Consider the following 11761-nt stretch of genomic DNA (forward strand, 5'->3'; position numbering starts at 1 on the left):
TTTGTCTTCACCAGTTTTATTTGCTTTCTGTACCAGAGCACTCGGAACACATTCAGTCATATGTTTAGGGCTGCCGTGGCCTTCACCAGGGTGACTTGGGTATCTGAGTCCATCTCCCTCCTGTTACTACCACCCCAGTTAGACTTGTTGGCCAAGACCTTCTGTCGGTGCCTTTCTTCCTGCCGCCTCTTCTTCTCTAACCGCTGCTGCTCCTTCTTTTGTTTTCTAGATATCTGAAAGCAGAAGATGAAAACACAGCTGAAAACAGACATTTGCCTTCTCAGCTGAGGAAGAATAGCACCCTATGCTGCAAGGCACACAGGCAGATATCAAAGAACTGCCTTAACACATTTAAACCAAACTATTTATCAGGACAACGTTTTCTCACTTTGGGAAAAGCGCCATGTGTCATTAACTTAGTTTCTGTTAGATAAAAGTCACAGCTATATGAGCAAAATATAATAAGCTGAAACTTTGTAATTTACAAGAAAAAAACAGCTGCTGATGATCAATGCCTACATTGCTCCCACACTACCCTTCACATACCTTAGTGTTTTTGCTAAGTCGATTCTCTTCATCACATCTAGCCTCTCCTGTGTTTTCCATTTTATCTTGATGCAAACTCTGTTTTCCAAAGATTCTGGAGCCACTTCCATTTTCTTCCCACAAAGCTGAGCTGCACGATTTAGGGCCTTTGTCCTGGGAATCACACTGCTCTTCAGCACCTATCAACAAGCAGAGGTTTTTCCTCAGACACACTGCTGCAGAGTTCCTTTTTGTCTACTTCTGGCAGCTTTTTGAGGTAGGTTAAATATTGACAAAAAAAAATCACGGCTCAGTAGCCACTTTGCCTTGCCCTTAGTAAATAAGACAACATGTTTTTCATCTGAGGTGGAAGCACAGCCAGCAGCAAGCCTCTGTTGAGCTGCTTTTTGTTTACAGTAAACGCCAACCTCTAGCCTTAGACAACACTTTTCTGACACACAGGCTACAAGCTGCATGTACTTACTGATTCTTTTCACTTCATTCACTTGAATGATGGCAAATATTGCTGATTCAACATTGTAGTTTTCCGCTTTCAAAATCTGGTTTATTAAGTCAATGTCCTGTCCACAGGTAGAGAGAGAGATAACACATAGAAGGTGTTTTAAACTACTGACATACAAGTATTCATTCAACAGCCCCATGCGCCACTCAGCACTTCAAAACTATTAGGTACCCACAGTATATTTTTCACCCGCATTTAAGGGTTGGATCTAGGATGAAATGCATCCTAGTTTTTCCATGGCCACCCAAGATTACTGAAGTCACTCAAGATTAAAGCTTTATTTATTCCCCAGACAACTTTCATGCATTAAGAAGTTCTGAACATCAAGCATAACAGTTTACTCCATACTGACCGAGCATCCAGTTGCATCACACACTTTCTGCACAGCATCTTCCAGTTCATCCTCAATTTCATCTTCATATTCACCCTTCTGTGGCTTAACCTCCTGCTCCTCCTTCGAGTCATTTTTGCAAAGCATCTACAAGCAAAGCATGCTGTTATTCCACCATATGCAACAAAAATCTGACTTCACTATAGATTTAATGATTATGGCACATCTTTCTCAAAGACATCCTGTCTCAGTGTCTTTGACCTTGTGCAACTTCCAACATCATTGACACTATTTCCCACAATTCATCAAATTCACTAAAAGGTCATGTAGAGCAATGGACAATTATTATTTTTTTAATTTAAATACTCATTTTAGTACAATACCATACAAGAAACAACTGCAGAGAACCTCAAGGACAGCACAGCCTAATCCTTAACAGGAAAGAGTGAAAAAAAAAAGAGAGACTAAAAAAAAGAGCTACAAAGAGGACTATTGTGTAAAGCCCTTTCCTCCCTCCTTTTTGCTTTAGACATTTTTGCAATTGCTGTACTGGAGTATGTCACTTAAATGTGATAACCTCACAGCTTCCACAGCCCTCATCACTGCAAATTCAGGATTGACTCCCAGCCCAGTTATTTCAGCACTTCGCAGCACTAATTTTATTAATCAGAGGAGTTTTTCCATTCCTTTAATGAGGGACCAAGCTCACTCTCAATGCCAATGAGAAAAGAAACCAGAAACATTCAGCTATTTTTCACCCACACCTGGCCTGTGTCACACTGTCATAACCCACCTCCATCTGAAGATAGGCCGGAGCTTCGGAATCATCATTTATTCTCCTCACGCTGTCGTAGTGCTCTCCATACCGATAAGCAATGTGCAGTTCCCTCGCGTTGCTTTTCTCTGTGCCTCGAATCTAAATGAAACAAATTGCAAATGACAACATGAAGTTGATTATTTTTTGCCTCACATTTTAGAGAGTACTAAAGTTCTGAAGCAGTAATAAACACTGCACTAGGAAGCAGCATGCAGAGCTACTGGATATACAGTTTCCCCCAGAAGGTATTCCAGTTTGGTGACAATCTTCTCCAGCTTCAATTTCAATGATAATTTCCATTCAATATAAAAGATGTTTTCCTGTCAAATGCTATGAGAAATAAGAGTCAACTCTAATCATTACCACGTTGAAAACAGCCACCTAAAGCAACTTTTTTTCCGCATTTGTGAAAAGACAGCATTTTTACAGTAGGCGTTTGAAGTGGATACATTTGTGTTTTAAAGAAAGACCAATACAAATAAAATCAAATCATGACCCTTAATTCCACTCAAAATCACTAACAGCTGAAAGTGCCTCTGCTTTTTCAGTCCCAGGTATATCTGTTTCTTTAGAAAATTGCTGCTCTGGGTATTACCTCTACTGCTGCAAAAATAATGCCTACCCTGAATGTCACTCTCTCAAACTGTTAGAAACGACATATCAGTTCTTCCAAGGAACACAGAGCTACGGTACATCTGTACCCTGCCTTTGCTCACCTGTCAAGCTCGAGTTCAAAGATCCAAGACCTTCCCTGGAGAAGACACCAGAAAGCAAACCACAAGAAATGCCGCTTTAGGGCTCCAGAGTTTCCCAATCAACTTTTCCTCACTTACACAACTTACACCAAGCTACCTTTCAACTACACCTGCAGTTTATACCTTGCCTTAGTCACTTCAGATTTTGCAATAGATTCTTTTTTTTCATTCATTTATTTTACACTTGTTCACCTTTAAGTTCCAGCACAACACCTGGATATATCCAAGTCCTGCTCTTTATCCAATTAAGTTATTCAACATATTAGATTGCAGTAAGATTCATTTTTAACACTTCCTGTTTGCCAGAGCTTAGAGAGGTATCTAATAAATCCCGAACATCTGGAGAAACAATCTTTACATCTGCACTGCCTCGTGGCTCTATATTTGCAGTCACTATTGGAAAAAGTCAAAGGTGTTTAAAGCCCTAAAGTCAATTGAGATGGCCACCTTCAATAAGTTTTTGATTTAGTCACTTTGAGAAACAGCTCAAGGCCCTGAGTATTTATCCTGCTCACGTTTTTCCACCTTGGCTGCAATGCATGAAAATGGTTCTCTTAAAACTAAAGGGTAATTTACCATCTGCTTTAAAGTCAAGACTGATGGAGAGATTCACACTATCTACTTTAAGCATCTTGCTGCTTTACCACTCTGGCAATGCTCTCTTTGCAATCTAATCTTTCCAAAACTTTGCTGGACCTTCAGAGCACAGAGGAAAAAAAAAAACTTGGAAAAGTACGGGATATAAAGACAAATATCAATGTTAACATTAAGAGAAAGGGCTGTTTGAGTCTCATAACTTGCTAATGTTGGAACCATGTGGTGATCCCTTATTGATTTCAGTGCCCTGAGGTATCCTCCATCCAGGGAGGAGCCTCCCTGTTTTACTACTATTACTAGCAATCTGCTCATGTCATTTTGAAGCACGCAAGAGACTTAAAAAATTGTTTTCTGCTATTAAAATAAACAAAAAAACAGGGAAAAGGATACCAGCCAGAGATTGCCTGCATGACTGGTATTCTGACATACCTACACAGCCATCAGCTGACTGGACCCCCCAGGTCTATTAATGTTTTTCACCAACAGGACAACATGATGAATCACTTGTTCCAGTGCCCTTCTGCAAGAGGAAACTCGTATCAGCCTACGTTCATAACCTGGTTCAGGCATCCAGAACGCAGAACGTCATCACAAACTCAGTGCTTACAACCCCAGAAAGGTCAATGAATAGGACAAAAAAGTTGAAGATTTTCAAAGGGAACCTACAAAGTATCTGTAGGAGTTAAGAACGCTGACACAAGCATCTGGCTCAAAACACTAAGGAAACAGGAAGGGCACCTCTGTGAACTCCAGCAGGGTCATTTCACCTCTTGCAGGTCAAGCAGCTGAACGTTCTTACTCATTTTAAACACACATTAGCTCTTATACAGCCAATGGCTACCACACAGTTTAAGTTTCTGATTCAGGAATGCATCTGACACTATTTAAAATACATTTAAGACACTCTTGACAGCCTTCTCCTTGCCTTGATCTCCCGTTTAATCTACTTGCCTCACTGGTACTATCTCTAACCTGGGTCAGCCTTTAAATCCATTACTACCACCACTAAAACAAAGTCAAAAAATATTCTTGGCTTGAACGGAGGGTCTCACTTACTCAGTAAATCAGGCAGATTGAATATGGATCCATTCTCAGGTGGTTTCACTACAGGGAAATGCACACAGAAAAGAGGGGAGGCATGATGGATCACTTGTTGTGGTCCCCTGCTATAAGAAGAAACTGTATCTACCTTCACAACCTGATTAAAAACCACCTTAAAGCTTTAAAAATTCTCCCTTCTTTTTTTTTTTTGCCTGTTCTAGAACCTCATTTTTCTGAACTGTTAGAAACCATTTTGTTTTCCTTCTGAATCTGATGCAGAACAGATGGCTGTTCATCCCACCGTACTGCAGGAGCCACCCTGCTATACCTTCACTTTCAACTTCCCTGAGATTTGTTATCATTCAAGTTTCCTTAGGTCTAGCTCAAATTTCTGTGGAAAAAAAAGACACCTTGCAAATAGTCTGCTCCTCAGGAGACAGGACCTGAAGCTAGTTAAAACCACAGTTCTGCCTCCAGATGCTGACTTTCCAGGCTGAAAAAGAAAAAGAAAAATCAAGCACAGCTCAACACCATGCAAACCTAACTACAGCTATCAACCAGTGTTTGTCACCTTTTTATAGATCAGGAATTTTCACAACTATAGACACCCATCAGCTAACAATCAGACTGAAATATAGCAGTTTTGCTTCTCACCTGCCACAACGGAGCATTAGGCTGATGAATAACCACATTCATTTCATGGTTCCTCGCAAATGCCACAATAGCATCATTGCCAGCAAAGGTACCAGGTTTTGCCAAATTGGTAACTAAAGAAAAAGAAGTATTGTAAAAGTCGGAATCTTCACTACCGACGCTTCCTAAGGCCCGGGGGGGATGCTGAGCAAGGATTTCAACAGGAGCCCAGGAAATTCTAGAAAGACCCCAAGTGCAAATGAGGCAGTAACTGAGAGTGACAGAACTTCATGAATCTGAAATGACCACAGAAAGCTCTACATCTTTAGACTGTGCAAGGTCACCAGTTCTGTGACAGCTCTGAAGAGTGCCATGAATTAAAGGACCAAAACACCTCCAGGTATCACCTGCATATCCATACTTGGCACAGCCTCAGAGTTGGTAGAATAACGGGTGGGTTAGCCTCTGCTTTGGATCTTTCCCTGATTTAACACCATAGAAAACACCAAAAGTCAAGGACAAAGAGATACCCATGGAAATCAGCTACTCAACACCCACCAGCAGCATTCAAGGGGAGCTAGACGATTTAATAAATTCTTTCTGAAAACACCATATTTATACTCTTGGCTTTTTTCTTCCCTCTGCCAAGTTTCTCCTAGAATTTTAAACCTTCTAGGCAAATTTATAGCTCATTTTCCTAAAAATAACAAAACAAAGAAACGACTGTGCCTGAAAACCAGACGACTCTTCTAAAATACTTGCTAGGATGAGAAATAGCGTAGTAAGAAGGTGCCCAAATGAAACGTAATCATATGGCACAATATCCCTTTCTGTTAGGGTCTTATAGAGACCTTACCATGTTTCTCAAAGGGAACATCATCCTCCACAAACGGCTCAAAATCTTCCCGCTGCTTTATCATGTAATCCACCGTTTCCTGGCGATGCTTAAGGTGGTTCCGCGAATGCCCCTCGAGCTGATCACCAAGGGCTCGAAACAAACAGTTGCTACCAAAAGAGAAATCACAAGTAGCGCGTGTGAAAAGTGGCCCTTAACAGAGTACCCCAAAGCAATAACCCTGAAGGAGCAGCAGAGAGAAAACAGCCCAGGCAGCAGAAGTTTCCTCCCAGGGCAACCAACACTGCCAACACCAAGGGCTGCAGAGGCTTCTTCGTTATGCAGCCAGACTGGAAGCACAGTCAGGCCAGCGTTAATTGGAAGAGAAGGGAGCTACGCTCCTCCTGACCAGGAGGTCAGCAGGGATATGGACGCCAAATACCACCTATCCTCAGCACTTTGAATGATGGCTCAACTTGGAATTGGTAATATGAGCATAAAATTAAGCAAAAACACAACTATATCACACACAGCAAGCCAACAGCATGAATAGCACCAGGCCCAACTCTCCTAAATCTCCACCAGGCCAAGCTATAGTGCCACCAAAGGCAGGTCAGTGCTGCACCAGGCGACTCCCCCGCGGCCACGCTGCTACCGCCCCTTTCTCCCAGTGCTCCTGACGCCCCCCACGTCCCCTACAGCCAGGGTGGCCCTCAGCGACCTCGGGGAGCCCCGAGCCCTGCTGGGGCCGGGCCAAGGGGGCGCAGGGAGCTCCCGGAAGCACCGCGGCCGAACGCTCACCCGTCCCCCGGCACCTCCCGCAGCTTCAGACCCAGCGCCTGGAGCTGCCCGGCGAGGCCGCCGCCCGCGCGGGGGGCGGCGGGGGGCGGCCGGGGCCGCCGGGCCTTCCCGCCGCCGCCCGCGGGCCGGGCCCGGGCCGCCTGCTTGCGGGACATGCCCGTCCCGGGGTACCGGCGGCCAGCGCGCCTGCGCCGCCGCCGAGGGCCGCACGCGGGCCAGAGCGCCGCCGCGCCGGCCTCCCCGCGCCTGTGCGGTCCTCCAGGGGCGGAGGGACGGCAGGAGCCGGGGGAAGCGGAGGGTGCGGGAGATCCCAGCCACGCAGAGCGCAACGGGAGGGAAGGGGAGGCCAGGCTGCCCTTGCGGCAAAGCCTGGAGGAGGCAACAACAACAACACAGCTCGTTGTTTCACACCAAAACGCTCTGTGTGTGTGGAGGACTAGGAATCTCTGCGTCCTAATTCATAATTCCTTCTGTTAAACGCACTTCTCCACCCAAGCGCTCCTGGCTGGTCGAGAAGTGCCTTTGGGGCCCAGCACCTCTCCCTGCTGAACCAGCACCCTCGGTTCCCACTTGCTGCAAAAACTCCCCCTGGACAGATGCCATGACCCTTCTTTCAGCAACTTCTCTGCTCACAAACCAGCACTAGCGTCTGGGCCGGGTTCGGGTCTCTGCCGGCACCGAATGGGTGCTGCAGGATTAACTGTAAAGGAAGAGAGGCGACGACAGTCACCACCCGCGAGGTGGCACTGCAAGAACGCGGCTCACACAGCTGTGAAGGAAATCAAGTTCCCAAAGAGAAGGGCATTTCATTTCCATCAGAAAAAAAAAAACAGAAGCTGCTGCTGCATCTGTGAAATCTTTATAGCAAGAAACAAGTTACAACCTTGAACGCAAAAAACGAGACTGCAGCCACTGCAGAAAGCTTGAACAAGGACAAGACTTTTTGGAATACAGGAGCTTGGGAAAGTCAAAGTAGCACTTGCAGTTTCTGAACCGAGACACAACCCATCTTCTTCTGCAAGGAAACAGTTCGCTGCAATTCCGAGTTACGGCAGCCCCTGCCAGTACTGCTGTACCAGAAGGAAAAGGGGGAGACTGTGCATGTGTATACATATGGAAATGGGGAGAAACTCGGAGGTATGACTAAGAAGGAACAGCTCCAACTGGCATGTATTAATCAACACTCCATGACCAGGCAGTGCCTGGCTTTCCTGTCATGCATCAGGTCCTACTATCCTTCTCCCTTTTCAAAAGCAACCGGTCAAGTAGGGACTGGAAAACACACAGTGAGAGTGAATCAACTTCCACGGCACGAACGTTATAGATACGCCACAAAAGCATATGGCTGATGAAGAAAGCAAGATAGAAACGCCACGTGAGGTCCCTCCGTGGGGCAATTCAGGTCACATTTATCAGGTCAAATCAGTATTTGTTAGTATCAATTATCAGGCCACTTCTGAGCATGATACACTATAGCTGAAATCCCCTGCTGATAACCCCCAGTAGCAACTCCAATAATAAAAAATAACCTTTTAACAATAGGAGAAGTATTGTAATTCTAAAGGTGACTGTTCACTCACAGAGCCTCTCTGCTTCATTCACACTTGCACTGAGTGACCCCTGACACAATAAGACGCTTCTTACCAGAAATGGTAAGATTGCTCTTTTGCATCCCTTTCCTGTTATAATGATCACAAACATTCCACAGAAATGCATCTTCTTATGCAAATGTACCAAAAGTGGGAAAACAGGATGCCTGTATGAATCAGTTGCAAATGATTAATGAAAAGGTAATTGACTAAATAGTAATAAAGGGCTTGAGTCAACTCAGGTGACTACAGCAAGCATATAAGCCAGTGAAAGTCACCCACGCAGCCACAAGCAAGACATAGTCCAATTTCAGACACGTCCTCTGAACGCTTGGCTGAAATCTTCATTGGTGAAGGATGTCAGTAAATAAACAATTTTAATCCAACAAGACCAATAACAGAACTGGGCAGAGAGATGACACAGTATCTGAACAGCAGTGCTGAAAACACAGCTTAGGAGCTGCAGAGTCGAGCTCTGAGCACATGCACTAGACTGTTTCCTCCCACTGGATCCCCTGTTCATGTGGAAGCGCAAACTGTACCTTGGGAACACACAGCTCTGCAAAGCCCTCTGAACCACAGTGCGCTCTGTTTCCTCTGCAGTTGCCCAAGCTCTTGACCTTCATCAGTAGCCAGCATTGAATTTCCAACAGATGTATTGGAAAAATAGAGAAGCTGCACCCACTCGCTGCTGAAAGACAGGGTAAATGGACATGGAGGCCTCAATTCACCCGGCCGAGTTTTTAACAGAGGCACGGAAAGCTCCTAACATTTGCGTCACCCAAATGTCTGTGAACTGCTGCTTTATCCTGTGTCAGCAGAAGAACAGCAGCAACACCCAGACTCTTACGCAGTCTGCTAACAATAAACCTTCTGCTTCTTCCCAAGGGAGAACACGTTCTCACCTCACTTACCCACTAGTCACTTTAAGAGTTCTGTGTCCTCCCGAGCTCCCTTGCCCTTCCTACTGCATTTGCTGGATCTCTCTTCTGCGTTGTGGCTGGAGAGACACGGCCGAGACAGCTTGAGAGTTCGGGGCAGTTTGGGCTTCCAACTCTGTTCTTTTGTCTTCTAGAAGTAAATGACATAGACTGGCCTCAAGGAGATTAATGGCCCTTCCTTTTCTTCCTTACTTCCACGGGATCCCTAGTGAGAAACTGTTCATATTTTATCCCTCAATAACCCCATCCCACCCCAAAACAAAAAAGAAAAAAATTAATAAAGTAAGGGATGATGTTTGGGAGTTTCAGAAGAGCTGAAAATCATCCAACATAAGGCTACTTTTGCCAGTGCAACAGTTTTTTTCTGCAAACTCCAAGAAAAAGGAACTACTATTTTTTAAATATATATATATCACTACTATTTTTTAAATATATATATATATATAAAATTTCTCAGACCTCTCATGGACACTTAAGTCACACCTTAAATAAGCTTTGCCCCTGCTTCAGTTCCTACCTAAAGACCTCTGGTAACTGAAACCAATCAGACATTTAACACTCAGCTTTTGTCTCCTTTACACTGGGCTGCAGCATAACAGCTCTAAGGTAGTGAGCAATGCCAAAGCAAGAGCAAACTTCCTACGAGGGCACTCACAACTGGGGTGTATCTAATACCAGGGCACACAACACGGGAAACGCAGACAAGCAAGGAAATGGAGCTATGAACACTGCTCTTTAAAATCTCCCTGGCATGAAAAATATGCTCTGCCTTTTGCTATGTGCATTCTAATAACATCATTTTAGTCCCAATTTAATTTCCCCTGAGGGTCGCTGATGGTGTCTGGGAAACAAGTATGTTTAAACCTCCTGTCAACCCAACATGGCAGGATTCAGTTTCTGGGATACACAGTGTTCGTCACTGTGGTTCTAATGCCAAAAACTGAGCAGCAAAGAATGAATCAACTTGTCAGTCATGCAGAAAGTGCAAGGGATCAGTTCTTCTGCCTTCCAATCCCACACTCTCTAATCAAAGCACCACTAATCAATATTAATATTAGATAATTCCCCTGTAACTGCCATCACCCAGCAAGGCTGCATTTAGAGGCCAGCTGAAATTGTTGTTAAATAAAGCAGAATTTACTAATAATGGTTACACTGTTGTCACACCCTGGCTGTCACCGTGAACAAAGTTTCAGACTGTTAATGCTCTAGGCTCTGCTTCGGGAAGGGAATTGCTCAGGGTTATTATCAGCCATTGTAAAATACCTTAGCAATGAGGTTAAGCATTAACTCGGAGCCCTGTCCCCTAGAAACGTTACTGTCACAGCACAACACGCTTAATGCTGTCACCAATCAATCATGCGTACAACCAGAACACAGCAGCATATAAGAGGAGCCAGAAACTCAGCAAGTCGTTCAGCTAAGGGAAGGCAAACCGCACCGAGGCTTATCCCCATGGAGAAATCTACTGACAGGGCAGACAACAAAAACGAGTCCACGACTCCCGGATTACCACAGCTCGGAAATGGTAGCCCCAAGGCCACCCCAGAATGTGCTTCAGGAATGAGCACAGCAGCAGCTCTCATAGAAAACGCTGAGGATGTGAAGAGGCTGGGACTCGCTGAAGAGCATGCTAAAGAAATGGAGAGACTGCCAGGCACAGAGCTGGACAGCCCAGATGGTTTTAAACCAGCAGCTTCAGAAAGGGACAGCCCAAACTCAGAGCCACCAATGACGGTAATGAACTCTTCAATCTCTCCTGGGGTATTCAGCTCCGAAATGCGTTTGCCCAAAGCATCTCTCGCAGATATGGACTGCCTGGTCTGCTTCAACAGGTACAACATTTACAGAGTACCAAAGCTCCTGGCCTGCCAGCACGCTTTCTGTGCTGTCTGCCTTAAGCTTATTCTTAGGAAAGATGACAAGACTTGGATCATCACCTGCCCTCTGTGCAGAAAAGAGACTGTTGTGTTAGGAGGACTCATCCGCACACTTCACAATAAAGACGACATCATGGAACATTTGGAAAATCCTGATTTAACTCTCGAGATGTACATCTCCCCCACAGGACTGGACAGCAAGAGCTGGACTCAAACCAGCCAAGAGACTTTACTCCGAGAACAAAACACTCCAGCGGACAACAGGCTGGCTATCCAAAGACTTGTGCTGCTCTTGCTGCTTCTCGTGATTCTTACCATCCTCATCCTCCCCTTTCTGTACTCTGGGCTGATAAAATGGGTAATTTGCCTTATGCTTACACTGGGGGTGATCATGTCTTTGGTGCTTTGCTGCAATCCTAGACTCTACTGCAGCTGCAGAGGGAACTCACTGGCCTCCTGCCACAAAGACACCAACATCAGCGCTATCGCTTGA

At 44.9% G+C, this 11761-nt stretch overlaps 2 protein-coding genes across 2 annotated transcripts; one reads left to right on the top strand and one right to left on the bottom strand.

The window, feature by feature from the left end:
- On the bottom strand, positions 1-7013 carry OTUD3 (OTU deubiquitinase 3). Its single transcript, XM_088529507.1, has 8 exons — positions 6859-7013; positions 6079-6227; positions 5244-5356; positions 2173-2295; positions 1401-1526; positions 1010-1106; positions 547-725; positions 1-233 (listed from the first exon to the last, which is right to left on the bottom strand). Exons 1-8 carry the CDS (start codon positions 7011-7013, stop codon positions 57-59), a joined length of 1119 nt encoding a protein of 372 aa, XP_088385633.1. The 3' UTR covers positions 1-56.
- A 3734-nt stretch (positions 7014-10747) lies between these two features.
- RNF186 (ring finger protein 186) lies at positions 10748-11761 on the top strand. The gene has a single exon (XM_010225693.2). The coding sequence runs from the start codon at positions 10748-10750 to the stop codon at positions 11759-11761; it is 1014 nt and encodes a 337-aa protein (XP_010223995.2).

Source organism: Tinamus guttatus, unplaced genomic scaffold (assembly GCF_059628265.1).
Source record: "Tinamus guttatus ecotype Peru unplaced genomic scaffold, ASM5962826v1 Tinamus_guttatus_pri_ptg000332l, whole genome shotgun sequence".
Taxonomy (NCBI): Eukaryota; Metazoa; Chordata; class Aves; order Tinamiformes; family Tinamidae; genus Tinamus; species Tinamus guttatus.

What these genes read in the sequence shown, in the direction of transcription:
- OTUD3 (XM_088529507.1), bottom strand. Translation starts at nt 7,013, where the DNA reads ATGTCCCGCAAGCAGGCGGCCCGGGCCCGGCCCGCGGGCGGCGGCGGG. An exon ending in CTAATGCTCCGTTGTGGCAG is followed by an intron (nt 2,296 to 5,243) that starts GTGAGAAGCAAA and finishes TGTTTCATTTAG; the next exon opens with ATTCGAGGCACAGAGAAAAG. An exon ending in CGGCCTATCTTCAGATGGAG is followed by an intron (nt 1,527 to 2,172) that starts GTGGGTTATGAC and finishes CTTTGCTTGTAG; the next exon opens with ATGCTTTGCAAAAATGACTC.
- RNF186 (XM_010225693.2), top strand. Translation starts at nt 10,748, where the DNA reads ATGCGTACAACCAGAACACAGCAGCATATAAGAGGAGCCAGAAACTCA.